Source organism: Schistosoma mansoni (genome assembly GCF_000237925.1).
Source record: "Schistosoma mansoni, WGS project CABG00000000 data, supercontig 0260, strain Puerto Rico, whole genome shotgun sequence".
Taxonomy (NCBI): Eukaryota; Metazoa; Platyhelminthes; class Trematoda; order Strigeidida; family Schistosomatidae; genus Schistosoma; species Schistosoma mansoni.
Window position 1 is genome coordinate 27,079 of NW_017386123.1, and position 25,532 is coordinate 52,610.

The 25,532-nt window shown below is 34.8% G+C and overlaps 1 protein-coding gene across 1 annotated transcript; it reads left to right on the plus strand.

Annotated features, from left to right (window-relative positions):
* Positions 1–1,884: 1,884 nt before the first annotated feature.
* On the plus strand, positions 1,885–24,527 carry Smp_174260 (thyroid hormone receptor,putative). The gene is made up of 6 exons (XM_018792497.1): positions 1,885–2,317; positions 8,618–8,878; positions 16,097–17,109; positions 18,665–18,799; positions 19,325–19,682; positions 22,985–24,527. The coding sequence occupies exons 1-6, from the start codon at positions 1,924–1,926 to the stop codon at positions 23,365–23,367; spliced, it is 2,544 nt and encodes an 847-aa protein (XP_018644416.1). The 5' UTR covers positions 1,885–1,923; the 3' UTR covers positions 23,368–24,527.
* The last annotated feature ends 1,005 nt before the right edge of the window (positions 24,528–25,532 follow it).

The following is a 25,532-nucleotide window of genomic DNA, read 5'->3' on the forward strand; positions in this document are numbered from 1 at the left end:
GGAACACCGACACGATAGCGATGACAAGTGTTCAGTGTTCAATTGCACATAGAATCGTGCGCATATGAAGCAACACGTATTTGTGAATTGAGGTGAAGTGAAGTGAAATAAATTGTATATTGTATTTGGTGAGATTGTGATTGTTGTGTCGAATAGATTGAATTGATGTTGATGTATGAACTGTTTGATTGATGGAGAGACGGAAGGACTAAGGGACGGACTAGTGTCTGTTGAAGATGAATTGTATATATTGATTGGTGTTGAAGGCAACTGTATTGTTTGATTAATGGGCCAATCCTCGAGGCAATGCAATACGAGGCCGACCCGTGGACGGGGTTGAGCAAGCTCACAGCACCCGTCCGGAGGTGAAAAATACAGGTAATTTCATTGGTCTCAGTTTAGAGACCGTTGCAGAAATTACACTGCAAAGAACAGATACTACACATGATCTTAGCTCAGAGAGCCGAGAAGCGATAAGCATGTACCGACCAAAATCCACACAAATGCATCACTCGCATACATTGCACTCACTGCATCATTTGCAAGCATCACTCAGTCACAACACTATGCATTCACATCACCCAACATCGCACCAATTCATCCGCCTTCTTTCATCACTCCACACTATACAAATCACTTGCCACATCTAACTCAATATGCAAAATAGCAAAATCACTTCAACTCTACTACACATGAACAACACGCCTTATACTACTTAATTCAAAATACAGCGACTTATTGCATTATCACCCACAACATCGCATCTATCCAAACGTCTCTCAGTGTACACGCAGACACGTACATATGCTCACAATCATTGACTCACTCTCACCTACACAATAACACAACCATTATCACTACCGATAACAATGCCACAACCAATTAGAACACCACAAAAAGCACAACTAACAACACATGTAGCACTCTACAACTATCAATACCAATACCACCAACACCATGACTATGAACACCAACAGGAACACCGACACGATAGCGATGACAAGTGTTCAGTGTTCAATTGCACATAGAATCGTGCGCATATGAAGCAACACGTATTTGTGAATTGAGGTGAAGTGAAGTGAAATAAATTGTATATTGTATTTGGTGAGATTGTGATTGTTGTGTCGAATAGATTGAATTGATGTTGATGTATGAACTGTTTGATTGATGGAGAGACGGAAGGACTAAGGGACGGACTAGTGTCTGTTGAAGATGAATTGTATATATTGATTGGTGTTGAAGGCAACTGTATTGTTTGATTAATGGGCCAATCCTCGAGGCAATGCAATACGAGGCCGACCCGTGGACGGGGTTGAGCAAGCTCACAGCACCCGTCTGGAGGTGAAAAATACAGGTAATTTCATTGGTCTCAGTTTAGAGACCGTTGCAGAAATTACACTGCAAAGAACAGATACTACACATGATCTTAGCTCAGAGAGCCGGGAAGCGATTAATATCAGTAAATTCTTCGGTGTTGAATGCAACTGTATTTTTTATGACTGACTAATCTTCTCGGTACTGTTTTATTTTACTTTAGTTCTTTTTTTTTCTCACTTATGTTTTTCTTTCATCTATTTATGTGTTTCTTCTTTCTTGAACATTCACATCTATTCGTTATTTTTCAATGAACTATTCCTCCATTTTTATCTACATTATTTTTCAATTTATTATGGATATCGATCATTCAGTTTTTATTTGACCTTTTTGTATTCAATTTCTTATTTTCCTCTTTTGCTCTCGTGTGGTTTTTAATCTCACTTTCTATTGGCTGAATTATTTCGACTAATAATATAAACCAATCATAACGACAATAGTCTATTTTGACCTGGAATTTTTCAAGTTTACCTTTCTGTAAATAATTTTGTTTCGTACTAGCATTATCTCAATATATTTTCAGTTTCCTATCATTCTTCGCAGACTACCATGAAGTACAAACAGCTGCTGTCTAAACACATTAATCTTGAGTCATCGCAACACGGTAACTTGGTCTCTCTAAATCACACGACACTTGACAACGACATACAGTCAGTACAGCTGGAATACCACACAAACTCACCATTGAAACCTACCGAAAGTCAAACTTCATATCCTCCATTACCTCCTCCTATTACTCATGTTACGGAGTCTTTAGTGTTTGTAACAGAAAATAAACTGAAGGAAGATATTCGGGCCTTTAATATTGAGAATACCCAAACTAGTACTTTTCAAGTGAATACAGCTTCACAATTATTATCATCACCATCACGTAACTCAAATATAACAAATAAATGTCAGATAAAATTAAGTACTTTGTCAAATCCTCCTAAAATTAAAAAAAGTAAGTTACCAAATATTCTCTTTATATAATTGTTAAATTCGGATTTATAAATTTTCTCCTCCATTAAATGCTATTATATTTGAAAAATTCTTGATCCCCGGTAAGTATTAAGATATATGCGTCTCGGTGTTGAATCAAAAGGGTTTGAAGGTTCTAATCATACTACAAAAGTAAACAATCTGCAAAAATAATAATTTGTTTGTTGTCATGATTATTATTAGACTATGTGATCTAAAACATACTTGACAACCCCTTGCTTTCAAGTATGCTGATATAAGTCCATTCAATCATCTTTAAGATGATGCCTAATCATTCACAGGACTAAACCTATTTGATGTCATAAAGATTTAAAGATACATATTTGTTCGAAAATATTCGATAATGTTATTATTAATTTTCATAGTTGAAATCATGAGTCAATTTAAGCTAGACCACCATGGAAAACCTGGAAGCACTGGACGGCCATTTCGTCCTATTGTGGAACTCCTCAGTAGTGCGCATCCACGATCCCGCACCCGCGAGATTCGAACCCGTGATCTACCAGCTTTGCGCCGGAGTACTTAGCCGATAGACCACTGAGCCGATATCCTACTGTGTTAATGTCTAACTTCAACTGATCCATGAATTTGAGCAACCGTTCACCAATTGTCTTCAGTGAGTTGATATCTCTACAACAGACTTGGAGGAGTCCCATAATGGGACGAAACGGCCGTCCAGTGCTTCCAGGTTTTCCATGGTGGTCTAGCTTCAATTGACTCATGATTTCAACTATGAAAATACTGAAATATCCACAAAAACCCCTTCTGATTTATTACTAATTAATTGTTTATACAGGCTCATTTTCTAGCAATAGACGATATATGTTGCAATTTTTTAATTTTTCGGTCTAGCTCATCACAAAATTATTCAAAGGATTAGACTAAGTAGTATTTCGAAATTCTTAATTTGTTTTGGTTAAGAAAATTAAGAATTAAATGTAATCCTCTTAACAAATGCTATGCAAAGCTAGATGAGTTTGGATTTAGTAGTTTGTATTACATTGTCTACAAACAACATTATAAAAAGGGCTGACAGTTCCATTCAGTTAGGGTATTTTTATTGCTTTGCAATATTTTTCCTTCAGCGTTTAACATGGAATATTAGCTACCAATTCTCTAATGTTTAAATACAGTTAATCGTTTAATTTGTTCACTTCATAATAACCATTATTAGATTCATCATTAGTGTTGTCAAGTCTCGAGTGGGCTAAGTAAATTCGAACAACAATAACGTCTGAGACGGTCCATATCAGGACAAAGAGAGGGAGCTTTCTATTCTTATAAACATCTTCAAGATGATTTCCCGAAGCCAGGTATTCTAAATGATTTGTTGTGTGCATCAATAACAATGATAATTACTAATATCGTTGCACAAGTAGTTATGTGACACCATAGTTAGCTACAACAACTGACTGACTGGAATGACTTGATGTAGTAAAGCATTTTACTCTGTGTCGTATTATTGCAATTCATCTGTATCTGTACTTAACTAAAAATCTATAAAATTAAAGAAGCTTTCCATGGTGTCACATAACTACTTGTATATTGATATTAGTAATTATCACGGTTATTGATGAATACGACATCCATATGTGCAGTATTCAAACTTCATCATACAATTTCTGTCATAATTGTCCTCAAGTTTCTTGAAATTCTGATCATCAGTGCGTAGGTTTGTACCTCTAGTTATCGGATTAGCATTCGTGGTAATTTAACAGAACTTAGCTTTAATGTATGTCGTATGTCTGTCTATGTCAATCAATGCATTGATGCTATATATATATATATATATATATATATAGAGAGAGAGAGAGAGAGAGAGAGACGGATGGATACACACTTGCTGTGACCTTAACCATATTACTAGGTCAAAGGGCATAAGAATGACTAACTAAACTCAGTTCAAAATACGTTTATATATATACGTATACGGGTAATGTATATAGAACAATACAATTTTTCTGAACAATCTTGTTCCACCATTTCTTTTTCCGTCTGTGTTATTCAAAGAACATTATGAAATATTTTACTTTTAATAGTTTGAAAAAAACCCATAGAAGGGGTAATAAAAACAAAATTAGATTGGAAACGAATCAACATTGGCCAGTGAACGTGAGTATGCACATAAACACACATACAAGAGATTTAAAACGCGATAAATAAATTTTTATTTAATATCCCCTGAGATCATAAGGACTAAATAATAACAAGCAACTATCTCCAACGTTTTTGTAGGCTATCTAATCAAAACATTTGAGCTTTCGAAAGTTCAAAAATAGACAAAAAGTAATAGTTACTGAACACATACACTTTTTCTCAATATACTGCTTTGTTATTATTATTATGGATTATTCAAAGTTTATTAGTGATTGAATATATATACAATCAGTAGATCCATCTTATGTGCAATTTACTATAGAAAATTACTAAAATATTATTAAACTATATTTTGAATTAATTTATACACATAAAGATTTAGATATGAATTAACTTCTAACTTAGTCTATAGTTAAATTCCAAAAGTCTCTTTTTAAATCAATAATATATAAAATTAAAAAAACAAGCAGTCTATATGTTTCATTTAGATAACTCGATGAGAAGACAAAGTTTATTTTAGATATGGTTTGCAAGTAATTGTACACATTCATCATGAAATTAATTTGAAGATAGTGTTCATCACGACCTCACATAAACTATAAGGATGAAATTTAGTATTGTACTTCTCTAGCTGTAACGTAGAAAGAGATCAAAATATTACGAGTTTGATCTGATTTGACAGTGTTGAACGTGGACTTCTGATTAACTGTTTAATTGTGCGAAACATCTGCATAAGGCTTTCTGGTTTTCAATTATTATCTATTTAATTTCAGTTCGTTATAAAAACTATACTCGAGTCATAAAATCAATTTCTTTATCTGTAATTCATTTAGAAAAAGTTCCATTTTCTGTGTTCCAAATTGAATACAACCTTATTTTATTATTTTTCAAACACCTATGATGATCTTACGAGAATTTGCATGTGATACATAGTATTAGAGTTTAGTACTCGAAATTTTATATAAACTCTATTTTAGTACTTGAGATTTTTAAAAATCAATGACAGCTAGATTGCTGCCAAGCTGTCACACCTGTTAGTTACCGAATTCATTTAATTAACAATGTTTGCCATTGTTAATAATAAACTAGTTTGACTTGGGTTCATAGATATTTCACTGACCCTACAACATCATGCTGAGATTGGCGTAAATCAAACAATTATTTTTACTTGTTTTAAATCTAATAAATATTGAGAAGATTCCATTTTGTTTGATTACAGTCTGACAATCGCTGTCCTATCAACAAACATAATAATATCAAGTGTTATGATTATCGTCAGTCTACATCACAATATTTTAATGTCCAACTCTACATAATCAATTGAAATTCTAGTCTCTCGTTAAATTCTTATCTCAAAAATATAACCAGTCGGTCTTGTACTAGTGAACCGAAGAGGTTATGTGTATTTAGAGAATCGGTAACGCTAAAATTAAGTAAACATGGGAAAGCAAAACAGTCAAGATTTTCTTGTATATGGTATCTAGCGCAAACTTTCTGGACAGTTAGTTTTCTACTACATGAATCTCGCAACGAATTTTCTCGTTTCACATTCATCTATTTTTATTTACTGTGCTCTAAGATGTAGTATCGAATTATGCCCTGATTATTTTACTTAGTGGACTAAACATTGCTCTAGACTTTTCTGGACATCAACTACTTTTGGTAATAGTTACCATATTTCGCCGAATTGTATATTCACGGCCCTGGTATGTATTGGATACAATTTCAATCACGTTACCTGTTTTTTTAAAATGAAAAAAAACTAGAAGACCATGTAATGTGTATGCTAATTTAGTCAGTTAAATCTATTCAATGGTACTTTTTTTCCTTTGGGACTCGTCAGCCGGACTTACTTGCACCACAGTGTTGATGTTCACGTTGAGACCCGAACGCAGTACCTTTTACTCCAAATACCCAACACGTTATGCACTTAGCTACCAAGCTCAGACAGCTACTGAGTTTGTAACGGAAATTAATTTTATTTCATTCGTGAGGGGTTGATTTGACCAATCTTTCCTGGCACATGTGCATCATGAGCTATTCTAACTAGAAGGTTTACTCATTGTCTCATTAAACATACTGAACTTTATCCATTTAACCTTTTTAAAACCTAGATTTTTGTATCTGTTGGAGTCAGTTGCACAAAGAATAATAAAATGTCTGACCTGAATTAGATTTCTTCTTTTTATTATTGCCTTTCCTAGACATAGAGGTGAAGGTTATGTTAGGCTAAATAAATCATTCATCATTTGTCTAGAGTTTTAACAGACAAATTGAGTTCTTTTGTATGCTCAATATTATTTGAACAAAGATTGAAAAAATGTATAGCAAGCTAACGAAACTTCTATTTTTATGACTCATTGAGTTGTCGAAGCAAATTTCTTGTTTCTATTGTATATTTTTGGTTATGTAATTGAAAATTATATTCATTTATCCCTTTGAGTTAATCCGTATATAGTGGTTTGTTTTAAATGACTTTAAAATTCTACTTAATCAACTTAGTGTTTATAAATCCAAGAGGAATAAACATTTCCGTCTTTATTTTTAATTAAAAAAAAACGATTTCCCTGTATGACTGAAGTATAAACGTAAAATTAAACCTATGGATAATGAATTTCCAAGAATACTATGATTGAATATCTACTCATGTTTCTGTGTTCTTCCCACGTATCACGTAATTATTCTGTTAGATGGATGGACAGATTTTTAAAGCGTGAATGCTTGGAAAAGTATCTCTTCCGGTTTTTGTAATGTTTGTAAAAATAAAATGTTTTAGAAGTCTCCAAGAATCTATCTACGACCAGCTATATTTTTTGAATGAAATCGTATACATAATTTACAGCGTGACTAACAGTTGAGCACATCACTTTTGTCACTTATACTAAACCTGTCAATAAAACAGAACCGTTTTAAATAACTATTTATTTATTTATTTATTTAAACACATAAATATTGGTACAAGGAAGCACCAGATATATATGCGCCACACAAATCTCATTCGATTTGTGTGAGGGATGTGATACTGCCCAGGTGCCCAGACTGAAGCAGGTGGTTTTCTTAGGGGGCCACACTCGGAGCCTTCGACCTAAAGGTCTGATCCACAAGGCAGTGGGGCATAGTGAGGAGATGCAATCCCATGGTAGCCGGTGACCAACAACTGATTCATACGCCATTTGTTCCTTCAGGATACTGGATCCCATGTGCACCATTGGTTTGGAATCAGGGTTTTCCAACTCCCCTAGGTGGACTTTCCGTGTCCACCAACCCGATTAAAGCGCCGGACATTCGCTCTTCGTCCTCTCAATTTTGTAAACAACACCCGGGCCACGAGAAGGTAGTGAGTAAGACTTCCCTGGCAGATGCTATATATTCGCTGGCCATGTGAGAGTATTTCGAGAGGGGGAGCAGACTCTCCCCACTCTCGGCCGTACCAGGGCATTTGGGGGCTTTGGAGAATCGGTAACTATATTTGATGTTGACACAAATGAACATGGATTTCGGTAGTATAAGAAAAAGTGATCTTTATCTCAAAAGCTCTATACCCTGTCCATTGAGGTAGAAACCATTTTTGATGGAGTTTTGTTTTCTGAGCTGGGTGGTTTGATCGTGGGGCTTTCATCGATCTTCTGAACGAAATCATCACAAACTTCAAGTAGGAGTCTACCATCAAAATCCACCATCTCAAAATCATATCAGCGTAGTGCGCTTCTCGTTGTTCGAAAATGGGAGAATATCACCAAAAGGCAGGCTTCCACTGGAAAACAACTGTATTTTCTCTACGAGTGTCTTCGTCAGCATGTTCTACCAGCAAGTATAAGACACAGACCTCCAATTAGCTGCCCAATGGGACGGAGAATAACTGAGTTAAGTGAAAGAAAAAGGTAGAAACCTACCTGATTATTCAAATCCTAATTTCAGTTCAGTCACAAAATTGTTGTGTCTAATAATCGTGTGAATAAGATGTACATAACAAACAACGTTTACTCTTCTGACAAATCGTTTTATCATTTCACCTTTAGTAGTAGTAAATTTTATTATCTTCACTGATACTTATACGCATACAGTCTTACAGACATTAGTTAAACAGGAATTCAGTGTTCAATACATATCATATGATCTATGTACATTTTAATCTGTATGGCTCATTATTTTTCGTTTACTATAGGAGAACCTTACATCCCAAGTTATATGGATCCTTTGGCTGGCCCTGAACCTTGTGTTGTTTGTGGTGATAATGCAACTGGATTTCACTATCGTGCTATGACATGTGAAGGTTGTAAAGGATTTTTTCGACGTTCAGTACAGAAAAAATTGATTTATACTTGCAAGTTTCAAGGTCGCTGCTCTGTATCTGATAAACAAAATCGAAATAGTTGTCAAAAATGTCGCTTCGATAGATGCATTAGCGGTGGGATGGCTAAAGATCGTAAGTAATATTTAGATTTATCTATATCTTCTCATTTCCAACCAATTTTATGTAATTATTATTGTTATTATTTTGTCATACTTATTCACACAGGAAATTCGGTCGATAAATCCATAATTTACCATATCAGAAAATCACTAACTTGAATGGTAATTTTTATGTATAAGCCATAGGTCAACTTTTGTTTTTCATAAGTTTAGACCTATTTTCATATTTCATGCGTCTACAATATGAAAATCAGGCGTGTTTTATATGAGGTCATATGATTAAAATAATAACAAAATTGATGGTAGTTTATACTAGTGTGTAGATGTGTATATACATATACAAGGTCACTATCACCAAAGAATAACCAATCTTACCAGTTATTAATAATAAAGCTTGATGTGACCAAGTGAATTATGGCTTTCATATTGTACACTTAACTGTGTTTGAATTAATTATAACAATAACCATAATCTTGTCTTTTTGGAAGAGATTAAATGCATCATTTTATGCTACGTGAAATATTATTTTAAATAAAAAGTTAGGTGCATTGATCCACAGAATTATTGAATTTGCGCATTATCTGGAGTGACAATTTATCATAATACAGTGCACGTAGCTTCGATGTGTAATATTCTCATGATTAAACTATGAAGTAACTGAATAAATTCACATTCGCCTTGGGAATAATTTTCCGTTGTATGAAAACAATTTAACATATGATGAAGGCAATAAAAATGTTGGAGAGAATGTTGTTTGGTTAGTTAATACAAACTTCCACTCAAAGGCTAGAATTCCACAGTATTTTAGTGGTCCAGTATCTGACTCTAGGCTGATCACTTTTGATTGCTATCAAATAATTGCTATCGAAATATACATCCTGACTATTCTCGTATATGATCATTGACTTGACTCGTGCCGGTGAACAACGGAATTAAATAAGTCAAATACGAGAATGAATTTAGAATACGTATATTTCATACGATCGTTGATCCAGACAAAAGATCGAAGAAGCGAAATGACACACAGTGGAGAAGATGTGTGAGCCAACTCAGTTCAGTCAAGTGTTAATCGACATTTATGGTCACGCAAAAATAAGTTACAGACATTTGATGAATAAGATAAGAAGTGTATACACACATACGCTCGTATTAAAACAGTCAGGGTTGATAAGCGAATAACTGACAAGGTCAAAATGTGACTCAAGAAGAATGAATAAATTGTCTTGTCCAGAAGCTAGAATATGGTACATGGGCTTAATATAGTAACCGATACTAAGGTATCTTTATGATATGATAGTATATTTTTGATAAGCAGAAAGGTTACAATTTGTCATTCATCTTTTTCCGTTGAAAATCAAATAAATTTCAACTCAGTGTCTATCTCTCTTCGAATTATCTAAGTTATATCTAGTAACACATAGATCGATCCCAATTAGAATGAGATAGATTGAGCGGGAAAAGAAAATAAACGCTTTAGAATTCCGATTGTGCTGACACATATATGTCTACTAAAGGAAGAATTTCTTTCAATAAACACATCACTTACAGTAGTTACTTACTAACACATGTTGTTCCACGCGCAGCATAGGACATCAATAAGAAATCTGCCACTTGTTCTGTCATAGGTTCTTTTCACATGTTGCAATGAGCTATTCTGTTTTATGGTGTCCATCCATGGTGTAGCGCCAAATACGGTTTTAGTTCTTCTTTCCCCTTTTTATTGACAATTACGGATTTAAACTTATGATACAGCCTAACGGTTTACGTAAACTGTGACCGATTCTGCTCCATCATCTTGTCTTGATTACCTGCTCACCTGCTAGTTGATTTGTTATCTGGTCTCTGGCCAACGGATCTACTATATCAAAACAATACTAAAAATCTACACGGCAATTGATTATATGTTAACATTAAACTAACTCATTTACTGCTCCCTTATTCTATTTATATAGTGTAAACATTCATGGGTATCTTTAGATTGTTTCTGTCTTATTTAAATCACCACAAAGTAACTTGAGAAAAGACACTGTAACTCATTACTAATTTTAATAATTCTACTTTTCTTTTGTAAAAAGAGAGTTGATTTGTACCACGAAAATATTCAGAAACGTGCACTGATGAAGAACATTGAAACATAATGACGAAACTTAAACCAGATTCTTCATAATATCCATTATTTTTTAAAACAATCAATTTTAAATCTCAAAAACCTTACTAAATAAAAATAATCTACTTATGAGTAGCACAAAATAGTCAAAAACATTATCCGTGAGTTTACTGGTTTCTTCAATAGTCAATCGCAAATTCAGTGATTTATTGGCCCAGTAGGAATACTTTGCAGCATCTATATAATCTCATGGAAGGATATTCAGACCATAGGAATACTTTTTTAGATGTGAAGTTTGTTACCACTATCCCTCTTATCTATATCCGCGTTCTACCTTACTTACTTACATACTTAAGCCTGTTACCAATATTGAGACGTAGGGGAGCACAGACAAAAGGTCGACAAGCAAATCTGTCCTGGTGTCTTCACTCGCATTTATTGCTGTGTGCGATAGGACGACTAAGACGCTTGCAAAGCCCGGGTAATCCAGCTGTGCTCAAGATGTCCACCATATTTCGTGCTCCTCATGAGCTTTAGAGGTCCTCGTAATCCAGTCAATAGCTAGCAGGAAGAGAAGAGATGAGACAAGGTAGCCTTGTCTGACACCGATCTTCACTGGCAATTTACCTCATTGTAGGAGTTTGATATGATACTAACAATCTTTTCAGCCACTTCATAATGTTGAAGATCCTGCAGGGTTTTGTGGTCCATGATGCTAAATGGTTTATTATAATTAAGAGAATCGATGTACAGTGATAAGTTCCATTCAATTGATGGTTCAACAATGATCTTTAGTGTCGCGACTTGTTCCGTACATGATCGGCCTATTTTGAGGCCAGCTTAGTGATCTCAAAGTTGGGTGTCTACTGAATTTGCCATTGGTTTTGACAAGATTGTGGAAAACCTTTTATGGTACTGAGAGTAGTGTGATCCCCCTGTGCTTCTCGCACTTATGAAGATCTCTTTTCTTCGGTATTTTGATGAGGGGTCACTCTTTCCAGTCTCTTGGTAGTTATGTTTGCTCCCAGACCTTTCTGAAGAGAGCGTTGAAGATCTTTGTGGTTGCCTCTCCGTCTGTCTGGTCCTTCTGCTTTGCTATTCTTGCTAGTGATTTGTTGTGTGTGTTGCTTCGATGTTCAATGGGCTCAGTTAGGTTATTTTATACAAGAGCTCTTCTAAGTGCTCTATCAATCTTTTTCACTATTTCTGAATCTCAGTCATTGTTTTATCATGTTTGTTCTTGATTGGTCGTTCTCGTTTACGATATTTTCCTGTTGGTTTCTGCGTTGTATGATATCGTTTTCCCAAATTTCCTTCTCGCGCAGCTTTTCTCGTTATGATTGGAGTTTTGACGTTATTTCTTCTTTAATCCGTTTCCAGTTATCATCCTTGGTAGTTTCCTCTTTATTGAATTGACCTAGTAAGGCTTGAAACTTATTTGTGTGAGCTATCTTGAATTCGTTGTATTTGTCAGTTTATCGAAGAGAGACTGAATTAAAATCTTTTTATGCTTTTTGTCCAGTGATCCAGCACTTCTTTAGCTTCATTTTTATCTTGGCTACTATCAGACGGTAACCTGAAGCTATATTAGCTCCTCTCTTTTTCCTCACTTATTACATGGGCTTTCTGAACTTCTTATTGCTGAGAATGTGATCGGTCTGGTTCTCTATTTTGTGATCCAGTGAAACCCATATAGCATTTTACATGCGTTTGTGCGGGAATATAATACCCCCTATAACCATTTCGTTGAAGGCACACAAATTATCAAATCTCTCTTCATTTTCGTCCCTTTCTCCCAGTCCACTTCGTCCCATGACATCTTCATACCCAGTATTATCCATCTCTGACCAGGATGATCAGGTCCTTTTCTGGGCACTTCTCTAAGACCGACTGTAGCCCCTTGTAAAACTGGTCGATATGGTCTCCACTCCTATTATTGGTAGGTGTATAGCACTAGATAACATTCACTGTAATAACTCCTTTCCTTATTTTAAAGGACACTTTGATGATCCTGAAGCCCCATGATCTTCATCCTACGAGTGCTTTCTGAGCTTCTTAGGTGAGTATCAGCACAACTCCTTGTGTGTGCAAGACATTTTCTTTTTCATAATCATAGTGTAATAGCACCTCGCCCGAAGCTCATCTTTTCTGACCAACTTGCGTCCAGTGGGTTTCGCTCTTTCCGAGCACCACCAGGTTATACTTCTTCATCTCTGGAGCCATCCAAACGGCCCTGTCGGCCTCCCACATTATGCGACCAATTCAGGTATCTATATTATTGTTGTTCTGATTCCCAGAAAGGGTATCGGCTCCGTGACTTTCAAATAATCTCGGCTTTTACCATGTTGGGTCATAAATCTTCTCTTTGAAAACCCCTGAACTTCCAGGGCGAAGTTTAAATGGTTTGAATGATTTTTATTGGTTAACGTTTTTGAGAAAGGTACTTTTCCATGGGTTGGGGTTGCAAGCCTCTAGACTTAGCCATCCTCCTTTATCTAGTCATGAGAACTACAGTAACCATAAAAAGTCTCCAGGTGGAGTTTATTTCTGTAGGTACATCCCTTAAGATACAAATTAAATATTTAGGATTGCTGAAAAAAAATAAATTTATCAGTGTTTTAAATATTGAAATAACTAGTTTGTATTTTCTTTTTGAATCATGTTTCAGACCAATTAAAAGTTAGAGATTAACAATCGGAATAAATAAGGGTAACGTAAGGTGAGAGAAATAATAATGTATTAAGTGAACCTATATTCATGTTAGTCAAATACTGTCATCTCGTGAGATTAGTGTAGAATTAAAAAGGATGATACTTCTGTAAAGAGAAAGTAGTTCGACAAGGCCACTTCTTTAAGCTGTATAGTTGTGTTCACAGGTAATTTTACGTGTATTATTCTGAAGTAATGTAGAAGAATGTCACATCATCCAAAAAATTTATCAAAGGTAGTCAAAAGCTTTGCAATTATCGAATATAAAATTTTATAAAAATGTGGAGATGTTGCATCACGTAATAAAGTGCTCAAAAGCTATCAAAGATTTGTTTAATAGTTTTCGGAGTAATAAGAGATAATTTATGGAAGAAATGTATGATATAACTGTCTACTTTTCTAAGGTAAAGAATAAGACTATTATTATTACTTACAATTTGTAAATTTCGGAGGAGTGCTAAGGCCATGGATTAATAAGGGATTGAACGTGACTTTTTTGTACACAGAGTTCAAGTTTAAATTTGTGGATTGTTATCGCTTCAGTTATGCGCAGATGCTTAATCAACATATTCTTTGACAATGCTCTTTACTCTATAGATATTTCTGAAGGATGATTATTCGGGCGGTACATGACGAGTTGATTACATATTTGAGGACTGATCTATTGATTAAGTTGAATTCCCTTCCAGAAAGTCACTTAGGGTAGTGCCTAGATATTCGTTCGAAAAGTGCACTCTATATATGGCTAATATAACCTGCTCCACAAGAGCAAATAAACTGATAAACACATTGTGGTGGCCCAAAGAAGCAGCTTATCCTTGGAACTTGATGAAGAAAATAATTAGAAGCTCAGCTCAATAATAGGTCTTTTGGAGGGGTATAGACAGCCTGTTCTTCATAACTCTGATATTATATTCCATATAAATTCAGTGTTCATAAACAAAGCTTTCTTCAAAACTGTGGACGCTTTTCCACCTTGAAGTTCTGTTTTCAGTTTACTATCAATAAACCTGGATGGGAAACAGTTCCACAAAAGGATCCGCCGAGTTCTAATTAATTCATCGTCTATCATATCCGTACAAATTTGTTCGGCCATTAAGGATAAAGAGCGAATGAAGTCTCTCTTCCTGCTTAATGCTTCTCCCGTTTAAGGAAGTGTGGATCCGATGGATATTGATAGATTAGTACAAATACAATTAGTTATTGTAAGCGGCCAAATAATGTCCACTTTATAACCAATTTGAACTGAGGTCGACCCGTCCATCATCTTACACTTTTTTTTGACCCGAGCAAGTAAATGCAAGTTCCTATAGTTAACCAGTGTAACTAGCTTCATGAGAGTTCATATAATGATAACTACAAAAGACCAGTCTGCATAATTCATCTTCCAATCTCAGGGTCATCATCGTACACATAGAAAATACTAGTTGTATATTTCCATTACTGAAGTTCTTTACACTATTCTATGTTACATCTCTAGACCGACATTTATCCTGGTCCGTCACACATAAGGAATCTCACTAACGTTTGTCATGAATACACAACACATATTTTCTTTATGAAATGAGCCCCCAAATAACCTGGTACGGCCGAGAGTGGGGAGAGTCCACTCTCCCTCTCCAAACGCTCTCACACGGCCACGCATATATAACCTCTGCCAGGGAAGTCCTACTCACTACCTTCTCGTGGCCCGGGTGTTGTTTACAAAATTGAGAGGACGAAGAGCGAATGTCCGGCGCTTTAACCGGGTTGGTGGACACGGAAAGTCCACCTAGGGGAGTTGGAAAACCCTGATTCCAAACCAATGGTGCACATGGGATCCAGTATCCTGAAGGAACAAATGGCGTATGAATCAGTTGTTGGTCACCGGCTACCATGGGATTGCATCTCCTCACTATGCCCCACTGCCTTGTGGATCAGACCTTTAGGTCGAAGGCTCCGAGTGTGGCCCCCTAAGAAAACCACCTGCTTCAGTCTGGGCACCTGGGCAGTATCACATCCCTCACACAAATCGAATGAGATTTGTGTGGCGCATATGTATTTGGTGCCCCTTTGTATCAATATTTATTTGTTTGAATAAATAATAAATAAATTACGAAATAAATCAAGTTGCCGTTTACCTATAGCATTTGTATGAATACCAACGTTTACTAACCTAAACTGTTCTTTAACTAATTTGTATTATCACTGTAAAGCCAATTCACTAAACTAATTCTTTTTCATTCTGAGTAATATTATTCAGTGGAATATTGGTAGATTGACGGTTCGTGTAAAGCTTAATAGAAAGTTTTATATAACTTAAATTTCAAATTTTACGATGATGATAAAACAGAAAGAAGTTGACTCGAAAGCAACAGTTTTCAATGTTATTCAAATGTTTGTTGTCTTTTTTTCACGAAAATACTCCTCGAATAGTCGTACTTGATGAAGATAAACGTTTAGCTAAACGTCGTCTAATCGAAGCAAATCGAGCACGTAAAAGAGCTGAAGCTATAGAAGCCTCCACTGCTGTATATGTTACAGATCCATCAATTAATATCCCTAATATTACAAATCCTAATTCAGTATCAAAATATCATATTATACACAATCAACCCATCTCTACATCGAACACCATCTCTAGTACACCTGTTATTATGTCGACGATTCCTTATCATTCTACAATCCATTCTAATATTCATTTTACTAATCAATTTGCACTCAATTCAACAACTAGAAGTCAGTTTAACTGTAATCCTATTCAAACACGTTATTTGGAGGTAACCAACAATGATATCCATTCATTTGTTAATCCAAAAACTCCAGATGCAACATATTCACCTGCAAATGAAGCAAAATTAATTGTACAACCTATTCAAACAATCGATAAATTACAACCAACTACTATGCCCAACAATATGTGCTGGAATCCTATATGCGGAGCTCCGTATACACAGTGCTTTATGAATGATGCTAGTAATCATGATAACCATAATTCTAAAACCCCACTTTCATTTAAAGAATCCATCAATAGAATTCAGTTGTCTAGTGTATCAATGCAAATCAACAAAAATCCATTATTTCCTAGTGAAGATGGTTACTGCAACTTACTAAGTAAATATAGTAATTTTAATAGCCAACAAAGTGTGTATACGAAAGCTGTAGATAATAACCGAATTAATCATAGCAATGCTAACAATGTCCAAATAAATACACATTATGAACCTCAACAATATTCTCCTGTAACACCTGAGAAATGTCAAACATTATCTTGTGATCAGCCAGCGATAACAGATAATTTATCATTTTCATATCCTAAGCATGTTAGTATAATGGATTCAAACGATACAGTGCATAATGACTGCCCATGGACGACAGAAGATCAAAATATGGTTGATTCTATTGTTCAAGCTTATAGTAATATGTTGAATCCAAGCTTCAAACGAAAGGTATTATATTATTCATTAATTTTTTACACAGAATTTTGTGAGTTTCTTGTCCTGATAAATGGACAACTAAATAATTATGGCACATTTTGATGTTCTAGCTCATACCTTGATTATGCTTCTACAGTAGCAGTGCATGGACCCGAATTGTGAAGTATTGAAGCAGTGATTAAACGTTTTACTTTGGGGAAAAATAGCTTATAAGAACGAGTATGATATATTATCACCTAAGTGACTTCAAAAGATATATATTTTTTATAGTATCTTCAGCTTTACACATAATGAAAACAGTCTTGTGACAACTGATGTATTATATCTAGTCAATCATAGTTAACTTAGAATCCGACAGAAATTTATAACAAGATGACAAACAACGGAGTGGAATCAATTTCAGATATCATAGAAACCTAAACGTAAGATATACAGTGCAAACAGAGAGAATTAGGCCAAAGAATGGACAGTTATGGTTGACGATTAACTTTGAATTTACGAGGAGAAAGATTAGTAAATTCCGTCATTATGATGAATTTTGTTTCATGTCACCTAACGCCTATAATTCGAAGTGTTGTGTAGACTCTAACTAAGTCTTTACTTTTCTATGTGGTTCAAATCAACAATCAAAATATCAATTTTGTTTCAATCTGTCCACCCTTTTGTTTTTCTCAACCTCCTGTGACAGCCAGTTCTTTATGTCCAACCCTCGTATTTCTTGTAAATGCATGCTTCGAACACACTACTGGCCCAACCACGTCAGCCTTGAGTAACATAAAAATGAATTTTCAAATACAAATATTTCTATCAGTAAAGCCTACTTGTATTTTCGTTACAAGGTTTATGTGGGAATTCGGGATGGGTATAAACTTCACGTTGTCAAGTCACCTTAGTGTATCGTGGTCAGTAATTGTGGTTATGTTTTTGTTCGTCTAGTCACTCACTTGTAGATAGTTTGGAATGATTTCTATCATAGAGTTAACTGGAGGTGTGACTTTTGCTATGTTGTTTCCCTTCCATCATGACTGACTGTGCTTTACTTGACACCTCCGTAACATGATGGAGTGACATTTTCATCGTCACGTAAACCATCAACAACTACAGAGAATGAAACACGCCATCCATTGTGGACTACGATAGCGTAAATAATAATTCCCGCTTCATTTTGGTTATTTATCAGGTGCAAGGTCGAAATTGCGAACGAAAGTGGAGTTTGTCCTCAGTCGGCATTTGTGCAATTTGCTGATAGTACTTTTCACAGATTGACATTATTCAGGGTACCAACACGAAACTGATGTTTTATCCTAGTATGCTTTTAATGATTGTGAAAAACCAATTTTCAACCATTTCTATCATCGAAATTCGAATGGATTATATCAAATTTCAGTTTCTAAATTAATGGAAAAATATAAGTAATTTGTAAGAATTAAACCTATATATACTTCACAGCTATAGTTAATTAATCCCTTATTGTATATTCTCAATAAATGTATGTTTCGTTGCTTATTAATTGCAATGATATTAGTCTCTAATTATTTATATCTACATTTTTATTTCGCTCAAATAGATGGACAATGGAGATGTTGACAAAGAACCTGAAAAAGCTTTCTATTCTTCAACAGATTCAAGAATTACTTCACTTATTGAACCAATGATTGCATCACTTGTTGCATTCGCCAGATTAGTTCCTGGATTTGAATTGGTATGTGTGAATTATTACTGTCGATATGTATGCATATGTGTATATGACTGTGGGAAAACAAAGTCAGTTAACTATTTTGAAGTTTTATATATCCAGGTTTTTGAATTGACTTTTATTCTCCCATGAACTAGAGGAATGACGAAAGTGTCTGTCAATGATTAAAACACTCGATTTCTAACGGTTAGTAGTGGCAATAGTTCGAATCCTTCTTTGAACAGTTAGATTGTATCACCGATCCTCATACTGAAAAATGTGACTGAAAGCAGAGTTTTGAGGTTTGTATTCGTTTATGGATTTAGGTTATTGTATTCTAGTAAGGTGTAAATATAGATTTAAATTTTATCAAACCTCACTACCATAAAACAACATTAAAAAAGTTCAACTAGAGCAAAATAAGATTTGTAAACCTGTTATTGTTAACAATAGTAGACTAATATAATTGTACTATACTTACTGATGCTTTTGCGTCATAACTTCTCCAGATATTTCTTGTACTTAGCTTTATATTTCTTGTATTTATTCTAGTTAGATGCTAACGATCAAACACGTTTGTTACGTGGCTGCTGCTTAGATATTATCACTCTACGTGCTGCGTACTTATTAAGTCGCATTGCTGTATCACTTGGAATTGTTGATTCGAATGGACATAATAAGCCACAATTTACAACAAGTCCATTAGATTCGGCTGATATTTTTGTACAGAATGTTCCATCACATCAACACAATGTTGCGTCCGTTATTCCAAATAATATTTACCCTCAATTAGGCACTTCTGATGTGAAATGTGCTCAGATGATTCGTGCGGTAGCATTGAAATTAGCTCGTCTTGAAATCGACCAAACAGAAGTTGCATTAATGACATCTATTTTATTAATGTCCCCAGGTATGTTAATGTTTAAGTATCACATTTTGTTTGTTAAAAGTCTTTTACTAACTCAACTTTCCAATCGAACAATTCTGATTGCCAACAGTCTCATGCTCACCAGTGACTAACTCCACTATAAGAATTAATGAACTAGATGCAGAGATGAATGGTGACTAGCAGTGGAATCCAGGCTGTGAATTTCGTCCTATTTGATACTCGTTAGTTGGATGTACCTGCTTCTTAGAGTTGTGGTCACTTCGAGACTCGAACCCAGTACTGTTCGCTTCAAAAGGCATCGGGTTATCTACTTAACTACTGAGTCCTAATAACCACTGGCCTGTACAATATGAATTTTGATTCATTTTTATTAGTTGTTTGAACCTCCTCAATAGCGTTCAGAGCTGCAGTCGATCAGTCGCTTTTACATCTGTGCATTATTTGCAATCGTTTAAACCGAAAAGCACTAAGTTTGGGTCTCGCTTATGACTTAATAGCAATATGGAGGCAATCTATATAGGATGTATGTATGCCAAAACAGACTGATCAATTGCAATTCTAAGCATCTATGGGAAGATTCGAATAGCCGAGAGTGGGGAGAGTCCACTCTCCCTCTCCAAACGCTCTCACACGGCCACGCATATATAACCTCTGCCAGGGAAGTCCTACTCACTACCTTCTCGTGGCCCGGGTGTTGTTTACAAAATTGAGAGGACGAAGAGCGAATGTCCGGCGCTTTAACCGGGTTGGTGGACACGGAAAGTCCACCTAGGGGAGTTGGAAAACCCTGATTCCAAACCAATGGTGCACATGGGATCCAGTATCCTGAAGGAACAAATGGCGTATGAATCAGTTGTTGGTCACCGGCTACCATGGGATTGCATCTCCTCACTATGCCCCACTGCCTTGTGGATCAGACCTTTAGGTCGAAGGCTCCGAGTGTGGCCCCCTAAGAAAACCACCTGCAGTATCACATCCCTCACACAAATCGAATGAGATTTGTGTGGCGCATATATATCTGGTGCTTCCTTGTGCCAATATTTATGTGTTTAAATAAATAAAATACTGCAGGAGAATTTCATACTACGGTGAAGTAGGAATCGAGGACTGACTAGTTTTCAATTATTGTCTAGCTTTAGTCAGTTGGTGATAAAAACTAAAAAACGGACGGGAAACTGATTTGATTTCCATATACTTGGCTTTGGATCATACTCTAAATATGAGGGCCAGTAATGCTATCGAGTTGTCTAAATCAAAGTAAAAGGAGGAGATTTCTAACCTATGACTTAATGGCTAGAAGTAAAACGCCCTAATCACTAAACCACATTTATCGGTCACTTTTGATATCAACTTTGCCTTGTTCACGTATAAAGTCTTCATACTTCTGTAATTCAATTATCCCCACTACGAGTCACAAAGGCAAATATTTCTTTTACTATACGTGCTGTAATAATGATGACCTATGGATTCTCAAGCAATATTTCGTAGGACTAGTTCTCTATTCAAAGCCGATTGTTATCATCAAGATACTAACTGTCACACCTAAAGAACGTTTGAAAACCAAGTATATAGATCACTTGGTAAATAAGTTACACTCATTTTTTATAAAATCTTAGCCTGAACAATATCGTGCCAGATATTCAGATGTTTTGACTGACTGATGAATAATTTTTATCTACTTCCCGTCTTAATATGTACGTGTCATTCACTTTTTTTTTAATACGTTATCACTATATCCCCGTAGTTACAGACGATTTACTTTCTATAAGCTGAATAATTTAGTTGATTAAACTAACACCACCATGAAAACTTGACTCATTCCGTATGATGGATGTTTAGCCATAATTATGGAATAAAATAAATTGCGTTTTTATGAATATTTATGTTTGTATGGGAGGAGATAAATGATATATATATATATATATACTTTGGCTACATTGGAATTAACTAAACTTTGTCTATAATGGGTCGACCTCTAATGCATCTTATGTAAAGTTATCTCTATTCCTTAAAAAGTAAGTGGAATATTTCAGTATACTAATCACCATAATCAGGCTGCACTCATATGAAAGCAATAAATTTAACAAGAAATCTGGATAATTAACCAATGGCATCTGAAAAGGGTCAACAACACACATAGTTTCAGGTCATCATCATCGACTAAGAGAAGTATGCTTGTTTTATTGTCATCGCTTAAAATCGTCCCCCTATTATTTATTTCTGTTGTTAGTTACGGCTTGTAAAGTAGATATTTTGGATTATTCTTGAATTATTTTTTGAAATAAACTATTATTTTTCTCCTTTTAGCAAGTAAATCATTATTCATGCTAGCTATTCAGTCAATTAGTTATTTTATTTTGTAAAATACAAAGTTTAACTAATTTTAATCGGATACAAAAAGGTTAGAACTAACGGCATTAATGCGTTTTTTTAAATTTCGGTATGATTTTTTGATGCCGAACAAAAATTAGTGTTTTAAATACATGATCATTAATGTCCTCAATTTAAATTCTTACATGTTTTTAATCCATAAAAAGCAAACTGATGTTTGAATCTTGCAGAAAGATGGAGTTCCGAAATATTTTAATCGTCTAACCGAAGTCATTTAATCAAATATTAGGACATCTTGATTAACTCTGGTTGTATGCATAAAGTTTGTAAGTTTTGACACGAAAGTCCAAGAATCTGACTATTGATTACTTGTACAAATAGTTTAAATTGATTTCATTTACTTAAATAAGCATAGTTTTGTTATGCCTCTTGTACTCTGTGTAAAATAAACATGGTCACGGTTACTGACCTTAGTTCTTTATAGTGAATAATTTTAATTTTAATTGCACAATACATGAATTATAAAATATTTGACTAGTTTTCTCTATTATTTTAATTATTTGCTATCCGTTTTCTCATTCATTCTCATTTTTCACGCATTCATACTGATGGTTTGTAGTAATAACAACTGATAATAAACATCCAAGTCTTTTTGTGTTCTATAGGAATTAACTAACTTTAAGATGATATATACCCGGCTTTAAGGCACATTTAGTGTATGAGGGTTATCGGTAAAACTCGGTTGCCCAAACTGATATAAATGAAGAGCGTTTTAAATTTACCCAAAGGTATAAGCACTAAGTTATCGATTTACTGTATAGCCTTATATCATAGAATAATGCGTTATATTGACCGATACTTATCTATCTATCTTTGTTAGGTTAGCATTGTAGTCGTCACTGAAGAAATATATGCTTCGCATTTATTCGTCTTCTACCATGTTTAGTCAATTAATTACTTAATTTTTTTTATTCTTATTTACAATACTGCAGACCGTTTTGGCTTAACTGACTGTGAAACTGTCGAACATACTCAGGATATTTTATTGGAGACGTTCAATCGTTATGCTAATCGTATTCGAAAAATTCGTTTCAATCGAATGAATCACAATAACATGTCAAGTCGTTCAATTAACATCAATGGAATTTCACAACAACAACAGCAGTACTGGCCGAGGATTCTCATGGCTCTAACTGAACTACGTTCAATCACGTTGTGCAACCAAGGTTTATTTGTGGAAAAAGCCTACGGCAATACAACTGAACAGTTGCCATGGTATTTTCATGAATTGTTCACTGGAGACTTTATACTTCAAGAGACTAATATTTCTAGTTTTGAGAGTGGCAATAATAATGACAATAATAATTTGTGTTGAATGTAAAGCGCCTAACTTTTTCTGAAAATATCAAGGTATACCAGTGTTGCTCCTTGTTATCGTTATTATTATTAGACTTCTAAGTGAATATGTAGATGAACATTGAACTATGCTTGTAACGCTTTTATTTCGTCTCATTTTCACTTGTTTCATTCCTTTCTCTGTGAATTTTTTTTTCATTTCTATGTTGTTACTTTTTGTTTTTAACTTACAATTTGCTTTATTTTGTTATCTGTATATTACTCACCATTTTCTCTTCCTCTTTGTGTTAATCACATAATATCATTCTACAAAATGATATGTCGCCATTCTTTGACAATAAGTGAGAACGCTTTTGTAATGACAGAACAGTAGCATTTGTTTGTTAGTTACTTCGATGAAAAAATTACTCCTTATTTCACTAACATACCATTTGAATTACATTGATTCTAGTAATAAAAAGACGAAATTTGTACAATGGCTTAAAATAATGTGTATGTACTTCAATTCATTTGATGCAGAGCTTCACGTTCATGAAAACAACTTCGTTTATTTCGTCAAATACTTTCTAGATTAGATAGGAATTTTGCTATTTTCTGTCTACCTCCACAGGATATTGACAATAGAATTTTTATTTAAGTATTAATTCACACTGAAGTGTGTCATTTGGTCTCAGTGCCACTAGTGATTCATTTTATATTCTTAATTATTACCTCCGACCGAATGCATATTAATAACTGTACTATTATTATTATCATCATTGACACTAGAACTACTGAAGTAATGACACTGATAATAATAAAACGTAACACATAATTTTTAGCATTTTTTTAGCTTAACACCCTTATGTTATCATGCTTTTTACCACCTATCATTATCTTCTCAGATATAATAGTGGTCTACTAACCTTTCTTTTTTCTCCTATTATAAACAGTTTAAGAGTGGTTCATCCATCAGAGTAAACAATTTATTAAAATACTGTGTTGACACATTGATTCACATGTGTTATTTGCATACACTTTACTAACCTGCCTTTTGTTTGATCTACTTTGTAAGCACATATTGTAGATATATGAAAAGAACACAAGGAATCATATTTGTGTGCGTACCATCCCCACTGATATCTGTATGACGTCTTATGTCAAATGTGATTTTATTCCTTTTTTTGTTGCTTGTTTTTATAAGAATACAAACAATCTTGATAAATTGTTAAAAATTATCAAGCATACGAGGATCTTACTTTTGATTAGGCATTCTTTGTTTATGTGTGAACGGTTTTTTAAATTTTCTTTGTATAAATGTGCATGCTCTTATATCCGACAGAAAAAATTGTTTTCATCCAGTAAAATAAGTTCGCCAAGCTTGGTGATTATCTACTTAGTATTAGGTGGCTGAAGGTATTTGGCAGAAAACTCTGAACTTGGGTTTCGTGCCAATTGGTACTTGTCATCGAGACGCATCTGCATAATTAAAATAGTTCTTTCCACTTACAGGATTCGAACACTTATCACTCAGTTTTACAGTTTGAGATCTTCCCATCAAGCTGTTCGGGATTAAACTGGCATGTAGGCCCGACTTATGTCAGTGACTCAGTCACAACGTAGAACTTCGTACGTACGTACATCTGTTCCAGTAGCCATACCACATTAGCACAGAGATGCAGTTGTCCATTCAAATCCCATAGTGGTGGAGGTAGTAACAGTATAAGCAGCAATCGGAAAGATTAGGGTTTGAAGATGTTATTGAAGGAGTATAATCCAGTTAAATAAATTTGGAAAGAGAAAAAAGGGACATAAAGCATTCAAAAGATTAGAATTTGGGAGAACACAAAGAGTGGATGCACTTGCTCCATTCAAAGAGATTTTGAGCCATCTCATTCAAGGTCTCTAATAATCGATTGCTATCATCTCACAGATCCCAACCAGGTAGTCTACACAAACTAACACGGCACAATCCACTTGTCAAGGACTTCATGGATTTGTGCCACATTTTCGTCTGACCGCCCCTAGCTATCTCCCAACCTACTCCTACACCATAAAACATCACACGTCGGGGCAGACAGTGGTTGGGCATACGTCACACGTGTCCCAGCCATCTCAAGTGATGAAGTTTCACTACTTTATCAATTGATTTGCCATCCTTACCTAGTACTCGTTTCCTAACAACTTCATTACTTACTCGGTGGT

Bases quoted from the DNA above. Each gene is read 5' to 3' on its own strand.
- Smp_174260 (XM_018792497.1), top strand. From the start codon at position 1,924: ATGAAGTACAAACAGCTGCTGTCTAAACACATTAATCTTGAGTCATCG. The intron at 2,318-8,617 runs GTAAGTTACCAA...CGTTTACTATAG, and splicing joins TCCTCCTAAAATTAAAAAAA to GAGAACCTTACATCCCAAGT. The intron at 8,879-16,096 runs GTAAGTAATATT...CTCCTCGAATAG, and splicing joins CGGTGGGATGGCTAAAGATC to TCGTACTTGATGAAGATAAA.